The sequence below is a fragment of the Anser anser genome, assembly GCF_964211835.1.
Source record: "Anser anser genome assembly, chromosome: 25".
NCBI lineage: Eukaryota > Metazoa > Chordata > Aves > Anseriformes > Anatidae > Anser > Anser anser.
In genome coordinates, this window is record NC_139746.1 from 2,425,033 (window position 1) to 2,450,845 (window position 25,813).

At 63.3% G+C, this 25,813-nt stretch overlaps 2 protein-coding genes and 1 long non-coding RNA gene across 6 annotated transcripts; 2 read left to right on the forward strand and 1 right to left on the reverse strand.

Moving 5' to 3' along the window:
- Window positions 1–702: 702 nt before the first annotated feature.
- On the forward strand, window positions 703–9,574 carry IL12RB1 (interleukin 12 receptor subunit beta 1). Of its 3 annotated transcripts, XM_083811310.1 has the most exons (15): window positions 703–1,065; window positions 1,701–1,815; window positions 1,951–2,120; window positions 2,194–2,345; window positions 2,828–2,873; window positions 2,975–3,085; window positions 3,169–3,251; window positions 3,353–3,578; window positions 3,667–3,837; window positions 3,916–4,017; window positions 4,113–4,253; window positions 4,357–4,500; window positions 4,634–4,733; window positions 4,816–4,897; window positions 4,998–9,574. In XM_083811310.1, the coding sequence occupies exons 1-15, from the start codon at window positions 1,020–1,022 to the stop codon at window positions 5,274–5,276; spliced, it is 1,968 nt and encodes a 655-aa protein (XP_083667436.1). In that variant the 5' UTR covers window positions 703–1,019; the 3' UTR covers window positions 5,277–9,574. The 3 variants fall into 3 exon arrangements, with proteins under 3 accessions (XP_083667436.1, XP_083667434.1, XP_083667435.1); XM_083811308.1 differs by having other exon boundaries at window positions 3,667–4,017; XM_083811309.1 differs by having other exon boundaries at window positions 3,667–4,017; window positions 4,357–4,733; window positions 4,998–5,228.
- Window positions 9,575–15,224: 5,650 nt separating this feature from the next.
- ARRDC2 (arrestin domain containing 2) lies at window positions 15,225–25,479 on the reverse strand. Of its 2 annotated transcripts, none has more exons than XM_083811318.1 (8): window positions 24,958–25,479; window positions 18,960–19,026; window positions 18,661–18,808; window positions 18,222–18,324; window positions 17,679–17,935; window positions 17,194–17,353; window positions 16,811–16,962; window positions 15,225–16,707 (listed from the first exon to the last, which is right to left on the reverse strand). In XM_083811318.1, the coding sequence occupies exons 1-8, from the start codon at window positions 25,220–25,222 to the stop codon at window positions 16,654–16,656; spliced, it is 1,206 nt and encodes a 401-aa protein (XP_083667444.1). In that variant the 5' UTR covers window positions 25,223–25,479; the 3' UTR covers window positions 15,225–16,653. The 2 variants fall into 2 exon arrangements, with proteins under 2 accessions (XP_083667444.1, XP_083667443.1); XM_083811317.1 differs by lacking the exon at window positions 24,958–25,479 and adding an exon at window positions 19,626–19,993.
- Window positions 20,008–21,445, forward strand: LOC310886564. Its single transcript, XR_014575357.1, has 2 exons — window positions 20,008–20,111; window positions 21,031–21,445. It is a non-coding gene; the product is annotated as an uncharacterized lncRNA (long non-coding RNA).
- Window positions 25,480–25,813: the final 334 nt, after the last annotated feature.

The window sequence follows — 25,813 nt, forward strand, 5'->3', positions numbered from 1 at the left end:
GCCTGGCACAGCACGGCACAGCCTGGCACAACATGGCACAGCCTGGCACGGCATGGCACAGCCCGGCACAGCCTGGCACAGCCTGGCACAGCATGGCACAGCACGGCACAGCCTGGCACAGCATGGCACAGCCTTGCACATCATGGAACAGCACTGCACAGCGTGGCACGGCATGGCACGGCATGGCTCGCTTTGGCACAGCACGGCTCGGTGCATCCTTCCAAGAGGTCCAACGCTGCAGTGCGTGCCCGCAGCAGCAGCACAGGGCGTCCCAGCCCACCCAGCACAGGGACACTCCCGTCACCGCCGCCCTCTGTCCCCGAGCGAGGCGCACAAGGGGACGCTTTCTGCGGGGACAAGGGGGCTCTGTGCAGGGCCCGCGGTGCCACCCGGCCCCGCCGCCCTGGGGTCACGCGGCCGCGCTGCCAGCGCCCCGGTGACGCCGTGCCCTCGTGCCTCACTGGGGCTTTGTTTTGGCTGCGGGGGACAATTTGTGCTGGGGACCAAGGGGCTGTGTCCCATGGGACGTGCGGCCATCCTGCCGCCGAGCCCTGCGTGCTCCAAACACCCAAACCTGGCCTCGGAGCTCCAGGTGCAGCCAAATGCAGGCAGCGGAGGCAAAAACACAATGTGGGGTTTGGAAAAAAAATAAAAATAAGGGCCAACAAAAAGACACCAAACCAGCTCTTTTGCTTACCTTGCTCTTCTTGCTCGCGAGGCTGCGGTGCTTGGCCGGGCCCGTGGCGGGTGTGCGGGCAGCAGAGGGGGACGTTTCTGTTGCTTTCTCTTTTGTTTTTGGTAAAAGTGAGGCAGGCACTCACACCTCGCGCTGTGCTGGCAGCACGCTTGCTCTGCCTGGGAAAAGCCGCTCGTAGCAGAAGAGGAAACAGCAGCCAAGGCAGCGGGGTGCTGCTGCGAGCCCGGGGGGTGCCGCTGTGCCCTGGGGGGGACCGGGAACCCCAAAAGGAAGGGGACCCGGTGAGGACGGAGCCCGAAAGCTGGGAATCCCCGAGCAGCCCATGCTGGGGTGGTTGCTGCTGGTGCTGGCGGCGCTGGCGCGGGGCGGTGAGTGCTGCTGCGGCGTGCGGAGATGAGAGATAAGTGCAGAAGACTTTCAATGAACGATTCGGGGGCGATAAAGGGGAGATAAGGCGCCTCTCGAGCAGGGCAGGGCAGGAGCTTTCATGGTTTTGGCATGGAGGGATTTAGCCCCACGCTGCCGGGCCAGGGCAAAACTCAAGGACGCCCCGATGGTGGCAGCAGGACAGGGCTCGGGAACCCCCTGCAGCGCTGCATCCCTGGGGAAATTTAGGGTGCTTTTTGGGTGGGAATCACCAGCGCGGTTGCTCCGCTCCCCCCATCCCATTGCACCGCGTGGGGGCGGCTGCCCGCTGCCCGCATCCTTCCCAGTACTGGCGGGAGCAAAGCAGGAGCCGGCAACCCCGCTGCTGGTTAAACGGGCCGCGCGCCCTCCACGCGGGCTCGGAGCCACCTCCAGCCACATGGAGCGGCGCTGCCGGGCGCCGGGGAGCATGGTTTGGGGGGCTTCGGGGGGGTTCCCGTGCTGGTGTCAGGAGCAGGAGCACTGCAACGCCCTCGTCTCCCTCCCCGTGCCCCTCTGGCACCCAGCGGGGTCTGCAGGGTGCCGTGGGGCAGAAGCGAGCGTGAGCCCAGCCACAGCCCCTCTCCCCTGCCTGCAGGCGCTGCTGAGCCCCCCGACTTCTCCTGCTTTAAGCAATGCAGCTCCTGCGACTTCCTCTGCTCCTGGCCGCCCCGCGGCCCCGCCGGCAACACCACCTACGTCCTGGTGCTCTGGTGAGTCGGGTGCCATGTCCCCCTGGCAGCTCTGAGCAGCCCACTGGGACACGGGGACATCTGGAGATGCGGTGTGTCCCCCTTCCTGCCCCCCCCCCCCCATGCACGCAGAGGCCGAGCGTTTTCCCCCCCCAGCTACGCGACGTCGCGGACGTGCCCGCGGTACGAGGCGGGCGCCGCGACGACCTACACCCTGCAGCGGCACCGCGTCTACGTCCTCACCAACACCACGGCCTGGGTGGAGGCGCGGTGGGGACCCCACCTGCACCGCAGCCCCAACCTCACCCTGTACCTCAACGAGGCCGGTAAGCGCCGCGAGGCCGGGCTGGGTGTGCCAGGATGACGGTGCCGGTCACCGCAGCCACGCTGTCCCCGCAGTGAAGCTGGATCCTCCCCCCGACGGGATGAACTTCGCCAAGGCCAAGGGGCGCCTGCAGCTCCGGGTGCCGCGGCCGCCGTTCCGCGGCAGGGACCGAGCGCTGAGCAGGGAGGCTCGCTTCCGCGGGGTGGGCAACCACAGCTGGACGCAGGTAAAGCATCGGCGGCGAGGAGCGGGGCGGGTTTGCAGCGGTGTGAGCAGCCCTGGACATGGCGCGGGGGCTCGGGGACGCCGTCCCCACCTGGCTGGGTACCGTTGCTCCACCGGCCTCCCGGGGACGGGATCACGCAGCCACCTGTAACAGGATCAGGGAGGGATTGGCGGGGATTACGCAGGTAAAAACTCCGGATTAGAATAAAGCCGGCGGCAGATGAAATCCTGACGCTGCTCCCGGCGAGACCTGGGTGCTTCCCCGGGGCACCCAGGCACCACCACCCCTTTTTGAGGGGCTCCGTGGGCAAAGCTGTGGGACCCCGACCAAGGGGACCCCTCCAGCTACTGCATCCGCTGCTCCCCTTTTGGTCCTCCCAGCCCCTGGAACACGATGTCCCACCACCACCGTGCCCCAGTGACAAGCCTTCCTTCATACTGGTTTCACTGGGTGGGTGCCTCCATCCTGCCTCCTCTCCGCAGGTGCTGTGCGAGACAGGGAAGAGCAAGGACAGCAAGGAGGACCCAGGTGGGTTCAGCCTGTGCCCAGTGGGTTGCTTGGTTTTTTTTGGGGGGACAAGCACGTCCCAGGAGGTGTCACCTCACCGCCACCCACCCGGTTTGCCCCAGTGACCTGCGACCTGGGGGGACACGCTGCCTTCGAGGTCCAGCTCCGGCAGAAGACGCAGCACTGGAGCAGCTACTGGAGCGACTGGAGCAAATCCATCTTCGTCCCTGAGGGTGAGAAGGGACCCCAATGTCCCTGCCCACCCTGCCATGGGCACCCCGGGCTGGCAACCCGCCCGGTGTCGTTCCTCTTGCAGAAATCCTGGAGAGCCCAGAGCTGAGCTTCCAGCTGGGAAATCTTGGGAAAAACGGGCAGAGGCTGCTGCAGCTGAGCTGGCAGGTAGGGCAGCGTGGGCTTGCCACCCGGGACAGCCCTGCCGTCCCCTTGGGACTCCCCCTCTCCCCTTGGCACCACCGTGGCCACCACTGTCACCACCCCAGAGAGCTCGCGAGGAGCAGGGGAACGTCACCTACACGCTGAGCACCCGCATGCCGGCGTGCCGCTGCGCCGCGCTGCCCGAGGCCGACGAGGTGGTGCTGGGACCCGAGGTGACGGCGCACAACCTCACCCTCTGCGGGGCCGAGTACGAAATCCTACTGACGGCGACCAACGCCGCCGGCACCAGCCCCACGCGGCAGCTCCACGTGCCAGCCGAGCAGCACGCAGGTACCCACGCGCGTGCCGTGGAAAGGACCCGGCTCCTCGGTGGCCCCCCCGGCATCCTCACCCACTGCGCCCCCAAATTTCGCCCCAGAGCTCAGCTTTAAGGACGTCAGCTCGGCCGGCGAGGCGGTGACGGTGCGATGGGAGGCGCCGAGCCGCGGCTTCGCCTACTGCTTCGAGCAGCAGCTGCTGCCGGGAGCGCCCCAGCAGGGCGTCTGCGTCCAGCAGGAGTTCCCTGCAAAGAGCTCCCACCTGGAGAGAGGCAAGTGGGCTCCCGAGACCCCCCCCCAGATTCCCACCGGCTCTGGCCAGGCTGCCACGGGTGCCGGTTTCCCCATAGGGTCGCTGGAAGTGCCGGCGTGTTACCGGCTCGCCGTGCACGGCCGGAGCGAGGAGCAGCATTGGGCCACCTTCGCCCTGCAGCATCATTTCACCGGCAACGGTACGTACAGGAACGGGCAGCGTCGCATCCCGGTCGCGCCACAAAAGGTGTCGTTATCCTAAACAGCTGCTCCTGTCCTCCCCTGTGCCGTGCAGCCTCGCTGGCCTCCTCCATCCACATCAACGCCAGCGCCGAGGCCGCCGTCCTCCGGTGGGAACCGTCCCCCCGTGCCACCTGCCCCGGGGCGCTGGCGAGGTACCTGGTGTGCCACGCGGCTGAAGGGGACAACGTGACGTGTGAGTGGCAGTGCCCATGGCCGGGAGGGGACGCGGGGACAGAGGGAGGAGGGCGGGTGGGAAGGGGGCTGGCTGCTGCCCGCTCTCGTTTTCCTTCACCCAGACGGTGAAGCGGACGCGTCGGCCTCGCGCTACACCCTCCGAAACCTGCGGCCGGGCACAGCCTACAGGGTCGGCATCCAGGAGGTGACAGCGGGCAGCGGGGGCACCTGCAGCACGCCGTGGCACTTCCAGACCATGGCGCTGGGTAATGGCTGGGGACCTCTTCCCTCTCCCAGCCGGCAAGTGGGGATGCTCCGGTGGCCCACGTGTGGTGTTGGGGACAGCGAGGGGACGCGGGGCTGGAAGTGCCACTGCCACCCAGGCACGTTTGTCCCCAGGTCCCAGGCTGGCAGCGTGGAAGTCCAACCTGAAGTACCTGGGCATCTCGCTCGGGCTCCCCGCCATCGCCGCCGTCATCTACCAGCTGAGCAAAAGGAGGTGAAGGCAGCGCCGCGGCCCCGCTGTGCCGCCTCTTTTCCCCTCTCCCCCCATTAACCCGCCACCGCCGGCATCTCCCCAGGGCCCGGCGGCTCCTCTTCCCCCCGCTGCCCAAGCCCGTGGGCAGCAGAGCCATCCAGTTCTCGGCCAGCGAAATGAGCCAGGTGAGACACAGAGTGGGATTGGCACGGGGCCGGACCCCGCACCCTGGGCACAGACCTCACCGCCGAGCCTTCCCACCCCAAACGCACCCAAAACCTTTAGGACAGGCCCTGGAAAGGCTTCGCGGAGCCCTCGGAGAAGTTCAGCCTCGCCGAGCTGCTGGTGATGGAGCCGAGCCCTGAGCAGGAGGTGGCCGACAGCACGCGGCCCCGCACGCCGCAGCCCAGCCCCAAAGAACCGGCGGAGCTGGGGCAGCCGGGCTGCGAGAGGGAGCTGCCCTTCGAGTACCGGCGGCAGGAGGTGCTGAGCCCGCTGCCGAGCCCAGCACCGGCAGAATCCGGGGAGGGTCCCACCTGCAGCACCGGGTGCTCCGGCCACTGACCGGCGGAGGAGGGCGCGGGGAGCTGGGGGCTTCCCCGGCCGCTGGTTCCCCTCGCCCTGCTCATCTCCGACAAGCCAGGGACGAGGAGGGCTCGGAGCTGCTGCAGGAGCAGTCGGTGCTGTAGTGAGCGTGGGGATGGGGCAGGAGGGGGACGAGCGGGGTCCCACGGGCACCCGGGGGGATGCTGAGTGTCCACCCCGAGGCACGGCCCCACGGGCTTGTGGCACTTTCGGGGGGGTGGGTTCTGATTTCCAGGAGCTGCTGCTGAATACATTGACGGTGCTGCCCGCGGTGCTGTGCCTGGCAAGGCACGGCGCAGCCTGAACTGTCCCTTAGCAATAACCCTGAGGGCAAGGAGCTGCAGACCCAGCTGGGGACATTTCCTCGGCCACGGGAAAGCCACTTTGGGACGCCGTTGGAGAGCGAACGCCTCGAGCCAGCCCCTGTGGGATGGGGGCACATCCAGCCCCGGCCGACCACCAGCCGTTCCAGGCCGTAAAAATTAAACAAAAACCAAACTCACGAAGCAGCAGGCCTCAGACAGCAATCCTTGTCCCACCAGGCCAGCGTAACTTGAGGATTTGGTACAGAGGCCCCGAGCAATGGGGCTAGGGGCAGGTAGCCCCCCCCCCTGCATCCTGCCGGGAGCTGGGGCTGTGCCAGCACCGTGAGCCTTATCTGGGGCAGAAACCTTCAGATGCTGCTGAAGATGGAGCGTGGTTTGTGGTTTCGTCTGCCCCGAGCGTCAGCACCGGAGGCAGCCACCAGTATCTGCTGAGGGTGCAGAAAAGAAAAAGGGGAGGAAAAAAAAAAAAAAAGTGCGTGGGGGAGCAGCAGGGGGAAGTCTGGGGAAAGGCAGCACCCCCCCCCCCCTTCCTGCTCAGCACCGCCGCCGTGGTTTAAAACTGCTTCGCAAGGGATTTCACCGAGATCTGGTTCCTCGCTCAGAGCCGCCAGTGCCCCCGCACCCTGGGGTGCTGAGCCCAGCACCGGGGCCTTGCTCCGGGTGCATGGGGGGGGGGGGGGGTGACGGCGTCACGTTTGGATCTTTGTCGCATCCCCACGGTGCTCCTGGATCCCAGAGCAGCAATGGGGATGGCCAAGACCCTTCGGCTTGGTTTTGAGGCCCCCGGCGCACCCGTGTCCATCGCCACCCGTGTCCGGTGCCACCGGGTCTGAGCTGCGCCCAGCACCACGAGGTGGCACCAGCCCCGCACCGCCCGCGTCCCCGCGGAGCTTCCCCGGCTCCGGGCAGAGCCAGGCCACGCTGCCCGCCGAGCAGACCAGGGGGGGCCGAGAGCAGCCGCTCACCGCTGTGCCAGCCACAAATCACCCCCAAAATCACCCCCCAGCCACAAATCGGGGGATTTATTCGGCACCCACAGCAAATCTTCCGCAGCGACGCGCCGACACCTCCCCAGCCCTAACTCCTTTGTCGCATGCAGCCTCTCTCCTTCACCTCCACAACCCAAAAGGATGTAGATAAGGAGGAGGACGGGCACCCAGCAGCCTCCCAGCCCCCGAAACGCAGCCTGGGAGAGCTCATTTATTATTTAGGGCTTTTTGAGCCAGCCCCCGGTGGAACCAGCAGCGATGCTCGGGCTTGCCGCGGGTGCTGGCAGAGGAAGTATTTTGTTACGGGTGCGTAGCGCTCGGGTTGCAGCCCGGCCCCTGTTTACAGCCCGATTTTTGGGGCTGGAGCCGAGGGAAGCAGCACCGGGGTCACTCAGCTCGGGGTAAACACTCGGCCCGGCGCGGGGCCAGCGCCAGCACCAGTTAATCATTCCTGTTGCTCTTAACGGAGCCAGCAACAGGAACCGAGTTCATGGCAGGACAGCAAGTCCCCACTGCTGCTGGAAAAACACCCCAGGAAGGGGCGGGGGGGGGACAAGAGACACCCCCATCCCCATCGTCCCCGCAGGGTCACCCCACTCACAGCCCCCCGGATCCTCTGGGGACAGCCCTGTCCCCGCGGGCACAGTTCCCCCACGCACCCACAGAGCCCACGGGCGATGTGCTGGGGAAAACTAACGAGGGCTTGCCAATTAGTGCGAGCGCGTGGCTCGGGGCTCCCTAATTAGTTTAAATTGCCCAGAACTGTTTTCCAAAGGAATCTCCGGGAGCCACCTGAGGAAGCCCGCCGGAGCGGGACGGGGCCAGGTTTGGCAGCAGGGACGGGACCTTGCCCCCTCTGGCACCGCGCGCGACCCAGGAGCACCGCAGGGCATCGGGGGGCTGAGAACGGGCAACTCGGTACATGGGAGCCACAGGACTGCCCCCTGGGACAGCTGCAGGAAAAGCAGCAAAACAAACAAACAAACAAACAAACAAAAAAAAAACAGGAATGGGGAAAAAGCTCAGCCAGCACACTGGCCCCAAAGGCCCCCGAGTCGTGGTCGCTCCCCACAACGCCCGATTTGGGGTTTTCCTGCGCAGAGCGGAGCCGGCGACCCCCGGTGACCCACACGCACGTACCCAGCCACCTCCACAGCTAATTTAAGACCCGCTGCCTTTATTTTTAGAGGGGGTCAGATGATTCGGCGCTGCGGTGTCTTTCTATGTTTCCTGATACGCAGGCTATTTCTGAGCCCGGCCACACGACCGCCACGCACCCCAGTTGCTGCCCCAAAAGATAAAACCCACAAAATGTCCCACGCCCACCCCTGGGGTGCTCTTCTCATCACAAACATGGCTCCGAGACCCCCGCCTGGCCCCTCGCAGCCCCTTCTCAGGGCTGTTTCGCCCTCCCCGAGCCCCCAGCGGACGGAGGAAGAGCTCGGTGCCAGAAGAACCCGCACGCAAGCCGTAGCACGGAGCAGGATTATTCGCCGGGCAAAAAGCCACCGCTGCCGCCACCTGCACAACGCAGCCCGCTCCCGGGGGGATTAGGCGGCCGTTCAGGAGCTGCTTTCACTTAGTCTCTAAGCAAACAAACCAATCCCCACTGTACGTCTTTCATCCCTTTCTGCAGAATTCGGGGGCCGCCCCTCGCCGAGGCGCCGCGCGCAGAAGCGGGGGGAAAGCAGCCGGGACCCCCCTGGCATCGCAACCCCCCCGCGATGGCTCTGCAGGGGCTGATTTAGGGGCAAATCCCCCCCAAACACACAGCTCAGCTGGCGCCTCCCCTCCCCGTGAAAAGCTTTGAGGGGGTCCCCAAAAATCCCCAAGCAAGGCTGGTGCACGCCTCCCAGCCCTGCCCGCGCTGCGTCCCCGGGGGAAGGGGACACCGCAGCTGGACAGACGGCCACCACAGCAGGACACACGGCCACCGCAGCAGCAGCAGCAGCCGGGCTCGGCTTGTTTTTAAAGCCCTGGGTATTTCTGTGCCGCCGTTTCGCAACCGTCCAGTGTCACAACAACAACAACTTCAGTTTGCCTTCGCAAACAAGCCGAGCGACGCCTGCTTTTTTTCTCTCGCTCTCACGTCAGGCTGAGGTTTCTTTGTGCAACAGCTTCTCCCCGGCAAGCGTTATTTCCAGAAACAATGCCTGGGAATGGAAAATGACTTGAAGCATCCGCAAAACCAAACGTTGAAGGGTTTCTTTCCACCGAGAGGGGCTCGGAGCTGCCCCGTCCCCTGCGGGGCCACACTCAGAGCGCTGCAAAACAACAGAGCCGGGCACTGCGAGCCCCAGCGTGCAAGCTGGGAGACGCAGGGGGAAAACAGCTCGGATTCCTGGCATGGGGGAAGCGCCTGGGCGGGTGCAGGAAACATTTTCTTTCTGCAGTTTTAATGCTTTCGGGTGGCTAGGTTCAAGATCACACAGCCAAGGGGCAGCGCAGCCGCTGGCACGCCTGAAGGTTTCCAGGCTTTGGCAGCAGCCTAGCAGAAAAGCCACAGATATTTTTGACCTGAAACCTTACAATAACAATACAAGCAATCATAAAACGAGGGCGTCGGGAGCGAGGCAGCGCAGCACAGATCTCCCCAGCGCTACAGGGATTTTCTTCCTTTCCTTAAGGACACCTGGGGCCGCAGAGCCACGACCCCAGGCCCATGCCTGCTCCACACGCGTTTCCCAGCCGGGCTATCAGATTAGCTGGAAGGAAAGGACACGGCGCCCTTATCGGTGCACACATTCCCCTGTTGATTTGGCAGGGGTGGCTTCCAGAGGTTTGCAGCATAAACATATTTTGCTCACGCTGGCAGACGGGGTCGAGCTAAGGATAGCCGGCTCTGCAGGACCCGGAGGTTCCTGAAAACAAGCCCATATTTTGCAGCAAACCCTTGCCCAGGTGCACGGGGAAAGGGCTGAGCCCGGAGCAAACAACCCGCCCGGCTCCACCGGGCGCTAAACCAGCACCGAGCGCGGAAGGACCGCGAGCGATTCCCCCGCTGGGTTTGCTCTCAGGGTGCTCAGCAGCAATCTGCGAGCACTTTAATTCTCCCTGTTTTTCCACACGGGAAAGCAGAGCAAACCAGCCAGGGCCCTGCTGCTGCCATCCCCACCGGCCCCAGCCACCTCCAGCCAGCCGGGACCCCCCCGGGCAGCCCGGCCTCCCCCGGAGGCTATCGCTGCCTCCATCGCTGCACCAGGATGGCCACATTTACACAGCTGCTTATCAGGAAAATCCTTTCCCTCGGCACCTTGTAAACCCTTGCATTTAAAAGCAATTGGGTTCAGGCTCGCTAACGAGCTGGGTGAGTGCAGGGCAGGGTGCAGCACCCAAGGGCTCCCCGGGGTTTAATTGCAGGCTGCAGGTGGGCGAGCTCTGGATTGGGATTAGTCCATGGGGCTGCTCTGCCCCCAGCACGGTGCCATTGGGTTCAACCCCCCCGCTTCTCCCCATTGCCATGAGATTCCCTGCATTAGGACTCTGCATTCACCCCTAGCACATGGGATTTGCTCTCCTTGGTGTTTTGGGATGGGCCGAATCTCATAGCACTGCTCCAGGACCTGTCGGAGCCACGATGGCTTTTGCAGGTGCTGGTGCAGGGACACGGACCCGCTGCACCCTCGGGTCCCTCCTAGGGCTGCGCCAGCACAAGAGGCAGATTATTTCTGCCGCACCCCCCCCACAGTGAAACGGAAAATGTGCGAGCTGTTCCCAGCCGGTGCAAGGCTTCCTTCCCACTCCAGCCCCTGCAGGGCACGTGGGGCTGGGGACAGAAATGGCACACGGGGCATGGGCCAGGGGCCAGGGGCTCCCCTGGCAGCAGTGGGGATGGGATGTGAGGTCTGCCCCCACCCCGGGGATCCATCTCTCTTTCCAGGCCAGGCTCTAAAGTCCAAGCTCTGGAGCGGCACGGGCACCCAGGGTGGTTTTGTTTGCTTGGGAAGCGCCAGCCTCCCGCGGGGCGAAGGGCAGCAAAACAAGGGAGGGAGCCGCGGCCCTGCGGCCGAGGTGCCAGGGGACAGGGATCAGCGCGGTGACAGCCCCACGGTCCTCGCCCCAAGGACGGCCGCATCCCCACCAGCACCCGCATGGCATTGGATCCAGCATATCCCTCAGCCCTGGTTGTCCTTTGATTTTTATTGGAAAGAGCTAAAAAAAACTGCAAATGCCACGCAAGTGAGGTTTTAGCTGCGGGGAGACACGGAAGGGGACAGCAACGGGGATGGGCACCGCGCACCGGCTGGGGCTTTCCGCACGAATTGCAAAGCAGCGCCTGGGAGTGCCGGCAAACACAGCGCCAGGAGCAAAGTCCCCGCGTGCCACATCCCTGGCATGGGCACACGCAAGGCACGGCCCCGCATCCATCCCCAGCCGGGCCAGCGCCATCCCCGCGTGCGCCCTGTTTGTGTGCCAACAGGCCACGTGCCGCCGTCAGATGACTCCGGGGGGTTTTGTTGTTGTTGTTGTTTTTCTGAAGTCGGGTGTTTGCCGGGAAAAGCCAAAATATTTGTCCCCGCGTTCGTCCTGCACAAAGGGCTTGGGGATGCCGTGTGGGGACCAGGGTTTGGTGGGGAATGAGGGGATCTGGGTCAGAGAAGGGGGTCTCCGCTGCCACCCTTCCACCCCCACCGCACCCCGGCTGCCTGGCTCCAGTCCCGCGGCCACTCGCGCCCCGCTGTTTATCCATAGACATGTTTGTGAGCAGCACCCGGCCGCTTCCTCGCTCCAAAACAATTGGACAAAAGTCAAAAGCCATAAAAATTTTCCATTGTCCGAGGAAGGGAGCAGTAAACAAGCGAGGGGCTGGTGAGGACGTCAAGCGAGGGGGTCGGCGGCGGGGTTGTTTTCCACCGAGTGAACAACGCTGCGCTTTGCTGAAGGGCTTCCGAGCAGCTGGTGGCATCAGCAGCCCCACAGCAAACCCAGCCCTGGCAGCCACCGCGTGCCCGGGGCTGCCGGGGTGTCCGTGCCGGTGAGCGCCGCGACGGCCGCACGTGCCCAATGCTCACAGAGCGCTGGCCAGGGATGGGACACGCAGCACGTGCAACACATCCATAGGGCTGCTCTGGATCTTGTTTTTTTGGCAAAATCCAGCCCTCGATTTCTCCAAAGCTTTCCGCTGCCCCTGGGGAGCGAGCCCTCGAAAGGCCCCTGAAGGCAGCAGGGGGGCACGGACGGTGCTGGCTTTAAGGATTGCTTTCTGAGGGAACAGAGCCGCCGTGCCGGGGCGCAGCCGGGGTCGTGTGCCATCCCAGCGGCTGCTCCGGGAAGGAGCTGAGATTCCTGTCAAACCGGCAGGGAAAGCCCCGGCGCAGGGCAGGGATGAGCGGGACTTTGCCTGCGGTTTCCGTGGGCGGGAGCGGCTCCTGCAGCACGCGGGCTGACTCAGCGGGCGTAGGGCGGCCGCGCTCCTGCCCCGGCTGTGCGTGGGGTGAGCGCAGGCACGCTGGGGGACACAGATGCCTCCCGGGGTCCCCGTGCCTCCTCCGCATGAAGGGAATCCCTGCGGTGTAGGGTTGTGCCGTTTGCAGTGCTAGATCGGAGCAAAACCAAAGCAAGGTCTGGTGCTGCTTGGGACCGAGCACGTTCCCAATGTGCCAGCACAGTGAGAGTCCCGTAGCTTGGGGACAAGCAGGTCCCCAAGCTCCCGAGCACCCATCGGTGCCGACTCCCTGCTCCCCGGGGTGCGAGCAGTGCGAGCCCAGCATTATCCCAACTGCAAGGATGCTGAACGTGGGCAGCGGGGTGACGACCCCATCCCAGGCGGGGGGACGGAGTGGTTCATCCCCGTCGGAGCCAAATCCAGGCTGCCTTTATCATCGCCGCCATCACCCGACGAGCAGGCGGCCCCCGCGGGACGCAGCCCCCGGCGCAGGGCCGGGCTGCAGCTGGGAGGCGGCGAAGGCAGTGCTTGTTTTCCCGGAGCTGGATGCGTGCCCGAGCCGGGAGGCAGCAGCCGCGCAGCTAATCCCCAGCCCTCGCAAGGCCGCGCCGGCGCCGGCACATTCTGTCCCTGCCAGCGCCGGGGCCGGCCGCGAGCTTCGCGTGTCACCTCCCTGCAGCACGGCCGTGCCGACCCCCCCGGTGCTGACCCTCCGCCGGAGGACAACAGCCTCCAGGCGAGGCTGTGGCTGAGCATCCTCCAGCTGGACCCCCCCCGGGATGGGTCGCTCATTTTGGGGGGGGGGTCCGGCCGTGGGGATGGGGGGAGCTGAGGGGGAAGGAGCAGCACCCCGGTGTGCTGCAGAGAGGGGCTGCAGGGGGACGAGCTGCGCTGTGCTGCTGCCTCCAGGGTTCACTGATGGGCTAACTGCCCTGCATCTGCACCGGGGGGGGTCCTGTGCTCTCCAAGGCCATGAGCTGTGCCGGGGGGTCCCAGCACCCTGCAGGACTGGGAGCTGCAGCACCCAAGCCCTCCCCTGCACCCATGGGTGGCCCGGCCGCAGCATCTTTTGCTGTGCAGTCAGAAAGGAGCGTGCCCGTGGCCACGCATGGATCCTGCTCCCCTCTTGCCCAACACCGTGCCGCCCAGGGCCGAGGGGTCCTGCAAACGTTTGGGGCTGAGGGGAAAAAAGGTAAAACAGCCACCAGCAGCACAGCGGGACCGGCGTCCTGCTGCACCTCGCGAGGACCGGGTTTCGCCGGGTGGTCGGCGAAGCATTTTCCAACGCTCGGGGCCAAGAACTATAAATACTCCCGGCACTGTAATTGCATAACGCGCCTGCTGCCCGCGAGCTGGCCTCTGCTGCGACCGGCACCAGGGCTGCCCCTGCTCTGCAGCCCCCTGGGCCCTGACAAACCCAACTGGAGAGGCCCCGGGCTGCTTGAGATGGACTTTGGAGCAGGGGAAGACAAACAGAGCAGGGTTGGAGAGCGGCAGCAGCGGGGGTGAGGGTTGTGAAAGCCCTGCCCAGGGGTCCGTGCCTCGCCCCAGCGCCACATATCCCGACGGGGTATTTTTAGCCCCTCGGGGACTGGAGAGCGCGGCGCTTTGCTGGCAGCAGCCCCAAGCGGCCCGGCCCCCCCTTGGCTGTGCTACTGTCCAGCCATGCCATGGCTTTACAAGAAACCCTGGAGGCATTTGCAAGAATTAGTGCTGGAAAGATCCCTCCCACGTGGGGGCTGGGAGCGGTGCCCACCAGCATTGGGTTTCCCAGCCCGACACATCCCCACGGCTGCCCCCGCAGCCTTCCCATAAGGGCGCAGCAGGCAGGATGCGACCGCGGTGCTCGGCAGCCCTTCCTTCCCCCTCCACGGGAATAAAAATCCCCTTGTGCAGCCAGGGCGGATGATCGGGGTCTGGTCAGCAGCTCTGGGGGTTCTGCCCCAGGGAGTGCTCATCCCTGCTGCCAGCAGGGAGGCGTCTGCTGGTGTAGAAAGGCTCCCTTGTGCCGTGCCGTGGCAGGGCAGAGCGTGGCTGCGTGCCGGCCCCGGGTGGGCAGATCACAGGGTTTTCCCTTCAGAGGCTTCTCTGTGTTCAGGAGGGTGCAGCGCTGTGGTTTGTGCCCGCTTTGATCCCACCAACGTGCCCCGGCACGGCTGAACCGCGGGGACGCGCGGCATCGGCCGCCTCTGCGCCGAATCGGGGCGCGCGTCTCCGCGAAGGGGGATGCGAACACATTCACTGCGAGGCGGCTTAATCCTCTTCCGAGGAAGATTACTCAGAGCAGCCGGGGATGCCAAATAAAATCAGATCCGAATAAAGGTTGCGTGAGCACAGCGCTCTCGCAGGCGAACAGCGCTTGTGCGGGCGCGAGGTCCCCACGTGGACGCGTTATCGCGCCAGCCCTCTGCGGGAGCACGTGCTGCAGCACGGCCGCCGCAGGGATCAGCTCAGAAAAAACAAACAAAAAAACAAAGCAACAACAAAAAAGGGGAAAATCGCAGTCTGGTGGCAATATTTTTAAACCGCACAGCTGGCGGAAGACATAGCTGACCCGAGCCCTGTTTTGCATGCTGTAAAATCTGCTGTGCTCAGCAGAGATGTGGAGCACAGAAATGCCAGGACAAACACACAAAAAATGAGCTTGGTGCAAAGGGAGCAGGTGAAGGAGCCGCTCGCAGCCCTTGTGGGAGCTGGCACGTCCCAGCTGGAGCCGAGCGGGCCCCACGGGATGGAGGACAAACACTGCCCCCCCGACAGAAATAGCAGCAAACACAAAAACACAACAGGAGCGCTCGCGGCCCTAAGGCGGTGGTGGAAGAGGCTGCGTGGAGGCACGGAGCAGAGCATGGCTCCGTGACACTTCACCCTTCTCCCCCTGGGTCTCAGCAGACCGCCAGGACCTGGCTTTGCTGCCTGGCCTCGGGCTGTGCTGCACCAACACCGACCACAAGAGCCGGGGAGCGTTTCAGCACCAGCCCTGGGGCTGGGACAGGCTGCGAGCCCCTAACCGGTGCCGGAGGGCAGCGCTGACCGCCTGACCCAGTTAATACCGGTAGTGGGGTGGATCTGGGCACCCGCAGGGCGATGTGGTGAGGGTCAGAGCACTCCCACTTGTCTGCAACATCCCCCAGCTGCCACGGGAGCCGGGGGAGCACGGGCAGAGCGGGTCCAGCAGGAACAGCACAACAGAAAAACATCCACCATGTAAGAGCCAAGCAACAGCTGGGTGTAAAGAATTTATTTCAAACAAAAATCCCCCAACTGAAGTCGTACAAAAAGAACAATATCAGAGACAAGAGTGGTCATTATAAAAGTGTTCACAGATACAAAAAGTCCTCTGAGCAATCCCCAGTGAGCCGAGCGCGGTCCCAGCACAGAGGCTGACGCACGCCCAGCTTCAGTTCTGCATGGGAAGCGAGCGGCTCCATGGGCGCTCGTCAGGATTGTCTCAGAGAGGGAATGCAAAGGTCCCCAGCCCCCAAACCCTGCCCAGGTTGTGCCAGAGGGTGTGGGGTCAGCCCCAGCAGGCACACTGCAGCACCCGGCTCGTCGGCTCCCACACCAGCAGCACTCACCCTGGGAGCACAAATTGCTGCTGTGCCTCCCTCACCGTGCCGGGGCTGCCGGCCCCTCTGCGGGCACAGGATCAGGCCCCTCCTGAGCAGGTCTCCTGGCCCTGGAGGGCTCGTTTCAGCTCCACATCTCCCATCAGCTTTTGTGGCTGCTGCCAGCCTCGGAGCAGACTTCTTTCTGGTTTCCTTGGCCACCACGGAGCCCAGCAAGACCCACCCACCCCCCCCCGTGGTGGCACTGCAGGTGAGGGGCTGGTTTTCAGCCCCAGCCTGGGGGGAGGTAGCAGCACACTGTGCACGTTTGAGGCCGGCACGCAGGAACCGGCTTTCACATTCTTGGTAAATGGCACCAAAATGCCACCGCACATCTCTGCTGCTTCGGAAACAAATTCGTCCCCCCAGTCCTCTGCCCTGACAATAATCCACGGAAGTCTTTACATTTTTGGCCAGGCTGTTAAGGCAGCTCAAACCATTCCCCCTGCAGGCATCACCAGGCTTGTGGCAACATTTCTCAGCAGCGGACAAAGGCTCTGCTTCATCTGGCCAGAAAAAGGCCCGTTACTTTCTTAGGACACTGCAGTCCTGGTGAGCTACTGCAGGAGAAGGGCTGCACCCGCACCACCACGGGAAGAACTCAGCACAAGATTATAAAATATTCTCTAGTAATCCTGAAAAATACCTCCAAGCTCCTGTTTTCCGTGACAGGAGTTGCCAGAGCACAGCCACAGCAGACAAGGTGAGAGCAATCTTGGCTCGTGCCAGATGCCCCGTCTGAACCCCAAAATGCTGGGGTGGTGATTAACCCTCCACATCCCACCTAACTGCTCACACCGCAGGGTTTCACGTGCTCTCCTACCACGCCTGAGTCCACACCACCAGCCAGCCCTGCAGCTCGGTGTCAGCCCGTGGGACGGTCATGGCAGGAGCACGGAGGGCAGCGATCACAGACGGGGTCTCAGCGCTGCAGCTCTGGTCGCTCAGCCACCGCTCGGGCGCCGTTCCCAGACCGAAGGGCTGCGAGGGTGCAAGCTTTCAACCCGACGGGTTGTCACGCTGTCAGTCACATCCGAGGCACTTCTCTCAGCAGGTCATGCAGCGTGGGCGGATATTGTCTGACGGTGGGTTTGGATCAATCTGCAAAGCCGAATTTAGAGTCAAGAACCCCGGCAGCAGTCACATCCCTCCCATCTCCCTCCAGCCCCCAAGCCCAGGTCCGCAGAGCTGGGGGATTTGTTACCTCCGAATACAGCGGAGGTGGTCGGAAGCGAAACTCCTGGATGTAGGCGAAGAAGGGCCCTTCCAGGACACCGCCGAGTTCACTGCGGCATGGCGGAGCCAGGCTCTGCTCAGCCTCTGGGCTGGACACGACTGATGAATATTCAGGGGGAGCTGAAGGGAGGAAAAAAAGAAAAAAAGGCATCAGGGACTAGAACATGCAGGTAAAACGGCTTCAGATTCACTATTTCCCAAAGCCTCCCAGTTCTTGGTAAATGGCACCAGTTCAGAGGGAACCCACAATTGAAAAATTAAGTAAAAAATGCAAAAGCTAGTCCTGCTCTGCCCCTCTCTATCCCAGGCAGAGGTTTGCAGCACCCAGGCAGATCCCAGGGAGACGCTCACCCTCCGGCTGCTCCGGGATGGTGCTCAGCCAGTCCAGGTTGATGCTGTACTGGCTGCTGACGCTGGACGTGCGGCTCCCGAATGGATGCAGCGGGATTGTTCCGATGACAAGCGGCAGTTCGAGGAGCAGCTTGGACGTCCCAGGAATATCCACACAAACCTGCAGAGACAGGAGACAAGAGGGAAACTTAGCTGTTGGTGTTTTCCCAATCCAGAGGGGCGGATCTTTCTTCCCCAGAGCGCCAGCTCAAGCTGGCCAGAAGGGAATTCTTGTGGTGGGATGCAAAGGGAGATCTCCAGAACAAGCCCTCATCCCCTGCATGCCGTGGGGAGGTGCACGGGGGGAACCCGAGACCTCACACAAATCACCAGCCCCAAAATGCTCTGCAGCAGCCCAAAGTGGGCACGATGAGCACAGCTCTGGTGAGACGGGGAGCACAACCAAGAGCTGAACCTTCTACACGGGTCCCCACCAGGCCCCTCACCTTCAGGGAATATTCCACTTGGATGATGCGGCACTGGAGGATGGATGGCCCCACCGGTGGGATCTTCAGCGCCCGCCCGTGCCACACTTCCCGCTTCCCTGCTGCGATGGAGTCACCGACGATGCTGGTCACCACCGACTTCTTCTGCTTCTTGGTGCCCCGAGCAATGAAGGTCTGAGTCTGGATGATGGCCGCCTTGGGCACCACCGCCCGGCTCGTGCAGTTGTCGATCTCAGCAAAGATAGGGATGACCTCACCTGCCAAAAGAGACGTGCGTGTTGGAGGAGGGGAGACGGAGCCCAGTCCTGCCCGAGGAATTCCTGCACAGGATCACCAAGGGCTCGTCCTGCTGTCTGGCACAAGGCTCCGTCTAGAAGGAGCGTGTCCCGAGGAGGCCGCTCGCATCAGGTGCGCACCCTAACGGTCTCTGATTTTGTGCCAGCAGGCGAGAGCCCAGCTTGCGGTGACCCCAAATCCTCTCCCACCAAGGTTTACCCCAGGCCCTGCAGAAGTCCAAGGGCACCAGCACGGTGGGGTGCTCACCTGGGGTGTAGCCTTTTCGGTCTATCTTGGCAGTCACAGAAACCTGGCCACGATTGCAGTACCAGGCACGAGCAAGTTTCTCCTTAGCACCTGCCTGCGGAGCCTGGAAAAAAGGGCCATATTTAAGCTATTTAGAAAGAAACGATGAAAGACAAAGCGAACACCTCCCTGGCGCTGACAGCCTGCTGGGGAGCACCAACAAGTTCCTAGGAATCTTATGCAAGATGCTTTCGCAATGCATTTAAGTTCCCAAAAAACAAGAGGCACAGATGACCTCCGTGCTCCTCGGGGCCCAGCCCAGGTAGTGCTGGAGGGCACAAGTCATGGGGGACAAACATTCCTTCCGGACATCAGGCCCGTGACACGTTTGACAAGCTCACTTTAGGCACTGGCCACGTTTTAGATGCTGCAGCCCCCAGGCGGAGCAGGGGGAGCTCACCAGAAGCGCAGGCGTGTTGATGTCGATGGGTTCGATCACGGTGAACTCCTTCTTCACCTTCTTCACCGTCGACCAGGGTCTGTGCAGTTTGGCTTTCACCCAGTAGCGCACGCTGCCGTGCTTTCCCTCGAAGGAGGTAGCCAGGGTCCTGTGTGGTGTACCAGCAGTGAGCAATTCAGGGGGGCTCTGCCGAAAGGTTTGGCTCCATGGTGCCCTGTCCACCCTCCCCAGGACCCGTGTCATGCCCCGAGCAGCTCCTCTTCCCCTTTACATTAAGGCAACAAAAAACACGAACTTACTCCGGGAGCTGGAAAGTGAAGGGGAACTCGTGCCTTCCTGCCTGCAGGACGGTGACTTCACCATTGTCTGTGGGCAAAACAGATTGAAGACGATTATCTCGCATCTGCGGGACTTCCTCCCCGAGCAAATCGGTGGCGGAGCAGCACAGGCAGGGAAGGAGCAGCACGACAGTGCTGGAATATTTCTGCCGGGGTTAAACTGCAGCAGCAGCAACAACAACACAGCTGTGACCCGCGGCCAGGCACGTCCCACGGGCACCAGGCTCTGCTCTCCGCACGCCCCTGTGCGTGCAGTGCCTCGGGGAGCCGGGGTGGGCTCTGCTTCACCCTGTGGCTGCCCAGCACCGCAGCGGTCACTTGGAGCCAAGGAGGGTGACCGAGCACCCTGTGCCCTGCAGGGCTGCACCCACCGTGCTCGGTGGGGCTGGCTGGGACCCCCGGGGCTGCAGAGCCTGCAGCTCCCCAAGGCTGCTTCTCCAGAAGGGATGGGATCACAGAAGGGGGGGACACCAAGTGGGGTGCCCCCGGCTCCCCAGGAGCCGGGCTGCAACCCTAACCCTAATCCTAGCCCTAAGAACAACCCTAACCCTAATCCTAACCCTAACCCTGGAGCCCCCGGCCCCAACTCCTCCCCCTCGCAGCTCGCCCCCCGGCTCCCCGCGGTACCTGGCGGGGCCAGCAGCGTGTCTCGGTGGCTGAGGAACTCCACCTGGTCGCTGTAACTCTGCGTGTAGGCGGTGCTGGAGCCGGCGCTGCGGGACTCGGTCCAGTGGACGCGGGCGGCGCCGCCCGCCCGCAGCCGGAGCGCCCCGAGCCTCGCCGCCGCCGCCAGCTCCAGCAGCACCCGGCCGGCCACCGCCTGCCCGGGGCTGAAAGCGGCCGGAGCCCCCCGCTCCGCACCCTCCAGCACGATCGCGAAACGTTTGAGGCGGTCGAAAAGCATGGCGAGATGGCGGCTCCCGGCCCCGGCCCCGCCGCCGCCCCGGCCCCGCTTCTTAAGCGCCCGGCGCGCCCGGGGGCGGCCCCGACGGGGCGGGACGGGGCGGCCCCGGAGGGTGCCGCAAAACAAGGAGGAGGCGGCGGGGGGCGGCCTCCTCCCCCCCACCCCCCCCCCGGGCAGGATGGGGCTCCCCAGGGCTCGGCACCTCGGAGGTTGCGGTGCTGGGGGTGGCCGAGGGGTGGCCGAGGGGTGGCGGGGCTTCGGCTGGTGGCGGGGATGGGGTGGGGTGGGGAGGGGGCAGGACGGGGTGGGATGGGGCAGGAGGGGTCGGGGATGGGGCAGGAGGGGGCAGGATGGGGTAGGGATGGGGCAGGAGGGGTCGGGGATGGGGTGAGGAGGGGGCAGGATGGGGTAGGGATGGGGTAGGATGGGGCAGGATGAAGCAGGGATGGGGCAGGATAGGGCGGGATGGGGCAGGATGAGGAAGAGAGAGAGCAGGATGAAGCAGGGATGGGGTAGGGATGGGGCAGGACGAAGCAGGGATGGGGTAGGATGGGGTGGGATGGGGCAGGGTGGGGTGGGGATAGAGCAGAATGGGGTGGGATGGGGCAGGATGAAGAAGAGAGAGAGCACGATGAAGCAGGGACGGCGCAGAATGGGGCAGGATGGGTTGGGGATGGGGCAGGGATGGGGCAGGGACAGGGCAGGATGAAGCAGGGATGGGGCAAGATGGGGCAGGATGGGTTGGGGATGGGGCAGGATGGGGAAGGGATAGGGCAGGATGAAGCAAAGATGGGGCCGGGATGGGTTGGGGATGGGGCAGGGATGGGGCAGGGACAGGGCAGGATGAAGCAGGGATGGGGCAAGATGGGGCAGGGTGGGTTCAGGATAGGGCAGGATCAGGAAAGGATAGAGCAGGATGAAGCAGGGATGGGGCAGGATGGGTTGGGGATGGGGCAGGATGGGGCAGGACAAGGAAGGGATGGGGCAGGACGAGGAAGGGATGGGGCAGGATGAAGCAGGGACGGGGCAGGATGCGGTGAGGACGGGGCCGGGGGCTGAGCCGCCAGCCCCGCAGGGACCACGCAGAAGACACGTGTGTAAGAGCGGCGTTTGCCCCCCGTACATCAGCCCCTCTCTGCTGCGGTGCTGCTGTCCCCGCGTGAGGAAGGCTTCTGGCTCCCACCACGGCCATGCCCCTGACCCCGCACACCCCAGACTCTGCGTTCTCAGGCTCGCAGCCAGTGGCCGCGGCCGGGGGATTTCTCACCCCGCTCGATAAGCGCGCCTCGGAGCGGCAGCGCCTTTCCGTCCCGTTCCCGCAGGCGGGAGCCGAGCGCCGTGCCGCACACAGATACACGCACGTCTTTCCCAAGAGCCATTCCCAGGGGTCAGAACAGGCTGCAACTGGATCTCGGCTCCTCGCACGGCAGGGCCGGGCCAACTGGCGATGAAGGGAAAGCCGGTCTGGGACATCGCTTCGCTTATTTCTAAGAAATGAAGTACTGGCTCCCATTCAGCTTGTGCAATTACACAGTGAGCAATGCATCTTCCCCGCGCCTTTTAACCAGGGAAGCGCTGGTTCTCTACCAGCTCGGGCTGGGGTTCGCGTGGTGCTGCTCCAAAACCCAGCGACAAATTATACCTGCGTGGGCAGCGCAGGGGTCTCGCTCCGTCAGCAGCATCTGCTGCTGCTGGTGCTCGGTGGGGGTAAAAGCCTGAGGCTGTTGGTTCTTAGCACGGACACCACCATTAGCAGCACCCAGAGATGTTGTAAAAGGGGGGAGTGAGGCAGAAAGCGGCCCATGCCCCCTCCAAAAGGGTTAATGCAGCCTTAGAAGCTTCCACTTTAAACATGATTGTCACATTTGCGAAGCAGCAGAGCTCTCCACCCCGGGCACGGGCTGGGGATAAGACAAAACAGGCAGGCATTAAAATGTTACTCAGCATTTGGCTGCAAAAGCCTTGAGGATTTCAGAGTTGCTCCCAGCCGTGTTGGGCAAGTCCCGCTGTGCTGAACTGGGTTGATCTCAGCCCCTGAAAATGAGCTGGGCTGGAGCCTCGCAACGCTTCAGCTGCCTCCAAAGGCAGACTGGAATTGTCTGCCTCCCCCGCGAGGGAAGGGGACCGCGTTTTGTTTTACGTACGTGACCGTTTGCTGCCACGAGCAAATATGAATCATAGCAAACACTGCAAGGGCAGCCCGACAGCAACGGGAAAGAAGGAAGGAAGGCACGTCACGGCAGGAGTTCAGCGGTGACGGCAGCCCTGGGAAGGCGCCCGGTGTCCTCGCCTCGATGCACGGTGGCACTGGAGGTCGTGTGGGCCTTCGGGGGGGGGTCTTGGAGCTGCGGTGGGGCTGAGGCAGCTCCGTCCTGTGCTTTGCACATCCCCGCTGCAGCCTGTAAGCGTGCAGCCCCCAGCCCGTGACTCAGCTGTCGCCCACGGGATGCGAATCTCCGCAAACCTCCCTCCCGTGCCGCATCTACCGCCGCTCGCCTCCGCCGCGCGCGAGGCTGCGAAGCCCCGCTCCGACCTGCCCGGGACCCACGGCACCGGGGGTTGGGGTGGTGGTGGGGGGGTCTCTCCTCTCCCCAAGGACCTCCGGCTGCGGGGCCCAGGGCCGCAACCGGCTCCCAGGGCTTTCCGTGCCCACAACCGGCTAAAAGCCGGCCGGGCTCCACGCGGGAGCCATCTCCAACTCGTCAGCCCCACCTAGAGTCTGGCCAGGCCGAAACCAGCCCCAGCAGGAGCTGGCAGCGGCTCCCCAGGAGCTTCTCCTTCCCCTGCTCGCCCTGGGGACCCTGCTGCTGCTCGCCGATGGCTCTGGAGCCATGCAAGGCTCTGCCAAGCAGCCGGGGCGCGGCAGGGTCAGCAGCTCTACCTGAGCCGACACGCAGGACCTCGCACAAGCGGCACGCTCCCAGCGTGAGGAACGAGCCCCGTCCCTGCTGGATTCACGAGCGTTGCGTGCGTGCCAAGACCAAGGCGGCCGCCCCGCTGCGGAACGGGAGCCTGGCGTGCTCTTAGCCCACGTGCCTTACCTCTCCTGAGGTCTCCCTAAATGACGGGGCTCCTAGAGGCTGGCCTCACGCTGGGGCAGGAGCCTGCACCCCTGGGCAGCGCTGTGGGACCCTCGGGCGGACAGGATCAGCGCACGGAAAGCACCGGTGTTTCCCAGGCCCCTCTCACATCACCTCATGAAGAAGCGGCCGGGGCCTTGGCTTTGCCCATTAACCCCCTGTCTTTTCCTCTCTTTCTGTCCCCTGTTTACACAATATACATTTAATGGCCCTGAAACGCAGTCCGAACATCCTTCTTCCACCCTTTCTCACGTCTCGAAGCACAGCACCCCCGTGCCAGCCCTCACCACCCTGTTAGGAAACTGCAGATAAAGTCACAGCTGAGTGGAGAGCAGAGCGGAGGGCGCTTATCTCCGCCTGGCTTCCCTCCTCTGCACTGCCTTGTTACCATGACAAAACCTGCATTTTTTAAACACCACGCAGACACAGTTGATCTCATCGAGAAGCAACAAGGGAGCAGTCACAGGGCCTGCAGATGATGGCACGTTTTCACCAGCCTCTCGCTAGCCGACCCCAGGAACGTCCTCGCGCTGCCACCGGTGACAGGGGGGGGACAGAGCAGGAACCCAGCGGGATCCACGGGAAGGGATTTTGGCCGCAGAGCAGCCAAAAAGCCTCCTTAAAGCACTCCTGTGATCACAGGCCCGTGCCCCTCTCGCAAAGGAGAGAAGGAATCACTGTGTGGACACAGACGATAAAATCACAGCCTGCAAGTTCTGGCGAGGCTCCCTGCTCCCCACGGAGCCCACTTAAACTCTCCCCACGCAGTAGGCGAGGGCCAGAAGCCATTAGCTCCGAGCTCCAGGAGCGCAGGGTGCTGGCAAGGCCAAGCAGCTCCTGTAATTCCTCCAGCCCTTGGCTAAGCGCCCTCCTCCAGCCGGCTCCGGGGGCTTGTGTAATACACAGTCCTAGCAGCAGAATGCAAACACGCTCGCGGCAGCTCGTGACTTCTCTACAGACATTCACTGCAGGGATAATGGGGAATAAAACTCACCCTATACCCTTACAGCTAACGCAGCCACCATCCAAACAGTGTGATGACCACTCAGGATCTTCTCCACTGGAGCTCGGGGCGCGGGCTTCTCCCACATCCTTAAGTGTCATCAGGCCGCTTAACACACTTGCAGCTGCCAAGGGGCCATCCTTAGGCACAGCACAGAAGAGCCGCTGCCAAAAAGACAGAAACTCTGGAGTAATGCAGGTGTTTGGAGCAGGTGGCAAGGTACAGTCGTCCAGAAAAAGAGAATATGGCCCTACTGTGCAGTCTAGGGACAAAAACACCTCCAGAGCAGCAGCTGCCATCACTCCTGCAAGCTCTGCGTTTGCCAGCTGGGCCCTTGGCCGCCAGCACAACTCCATGTCCTCAGTACGTAGTATTAGGCACCCTAATACACCAAGCAGGACAGGCAATAAGATGGCATCGGAAAGGGGAGGAGGGGAAGCACAGAGCCACGGCTGTAACGATATCACTGTGGGGGAGGATAAAAGACAAGCACTTTCATAAGGCAGAGTTAACGAGCGGATGGACAGCTGCGATGTCCCGTATCCCTTGGCTCTGGATCATTTCATCCCAACCAGGCAAATAATTCAAGTGGCTTGTCCTCATGCAGTAGATCCAAGCAACATGCCAGCTGGGCATGTGGTTCCAGCATCAGAAAACTGGAAACAAATATTTACTGAACTACTAAGTGCTCTTTCCACACTTGTGAACAGACACTTCTATTTGCACTTCCCTGTGCAAACAGAACAAAAGCCACAACCCTTTCATGCTCACCAGCCCCGAGTTTGCAGGCGACCTCCCAGAAACCAGCAGCAAAGAAACCCTTGGCAGAGGCCGAGAGGGATGCTGCTGCTTGCAGGTGGCACCAACCTTCACGAGGAGGGTGGAGACCTGCCCAGAGAGGGTGCCTGCAGCCCATGGAGGTCCCAACCCAACACCCCGTAGCACACAGCCACCCTCGAGCCCCAGCCTTACCGGGGATGAGCTGGCAGCGGCGGTACAGGAAGGTCTGGAAGGCTGTGTAATCGTGGTAGACGGTGTTGAGCCCCACGCTGTGGCTCTCCAGCCAGTGCACGAAAGCGCGCCCGCGAGCGCACACCTCCAGCGCCCGTAGCCGCAGCGCGCCGCGCAGCTCCAGCCGCACGCGGCCGTGCAGCAGCTCCCCGCTGCCGTAGGCACCCCACACTCGCCCGTCCTCCAGCTCCACCGCCAAGCTCCGCACACGCCTGAGGGGCTGCATTGCTGCTGCCCCTGATTCTCCCGGCAGCTCTGGGAGGCAGGCTGGTCCCCACTTTGGGCAAGCGGGACAGGCACCTGTGCGGCCCTCCAGGGAAAGGAAGAAAGAGCAAAGGCTGCCCCGAAATCCTTATTTATCCCTGCCCCTAAGCAGCCCGGCCCTCCAGGCCTAGCTCTCCCAAGGTTGGACTGAGACCCCGTTACACGGTGACACTTTAGTGCTGACCCCGTGCGTGAGGCTGGTGCAGCGCCGAGGAGGGGGCCGCGGAGGCAAGTGACGCGTTTTTAAGCCGAAGGAGAAATAACGTCACGTTGTCTTATCTCTGAGTCACAGGCGCTGTTGATGTGCCACTGGTACGTGCCGGTGGCTCCGTCCGCAGGGAGCTGTCACGCACCGCCAGCCGCGCTGGCAGGTTTCATGTCACTGGGGAAGCACAGAAAGGCTGTTTGGCCTTCCCAAATTCAGGCATTCCTGAAGCATTTCTGGAAGTGGATGGAGAGGGGTTTAGAAAGCCAAGACCCTTATCCCAAAAGCCAGCTTTGCTTTCTGTGTCTGAAATTGCATCAAAATCCATGTGGAAAAAAAAGTAAACAA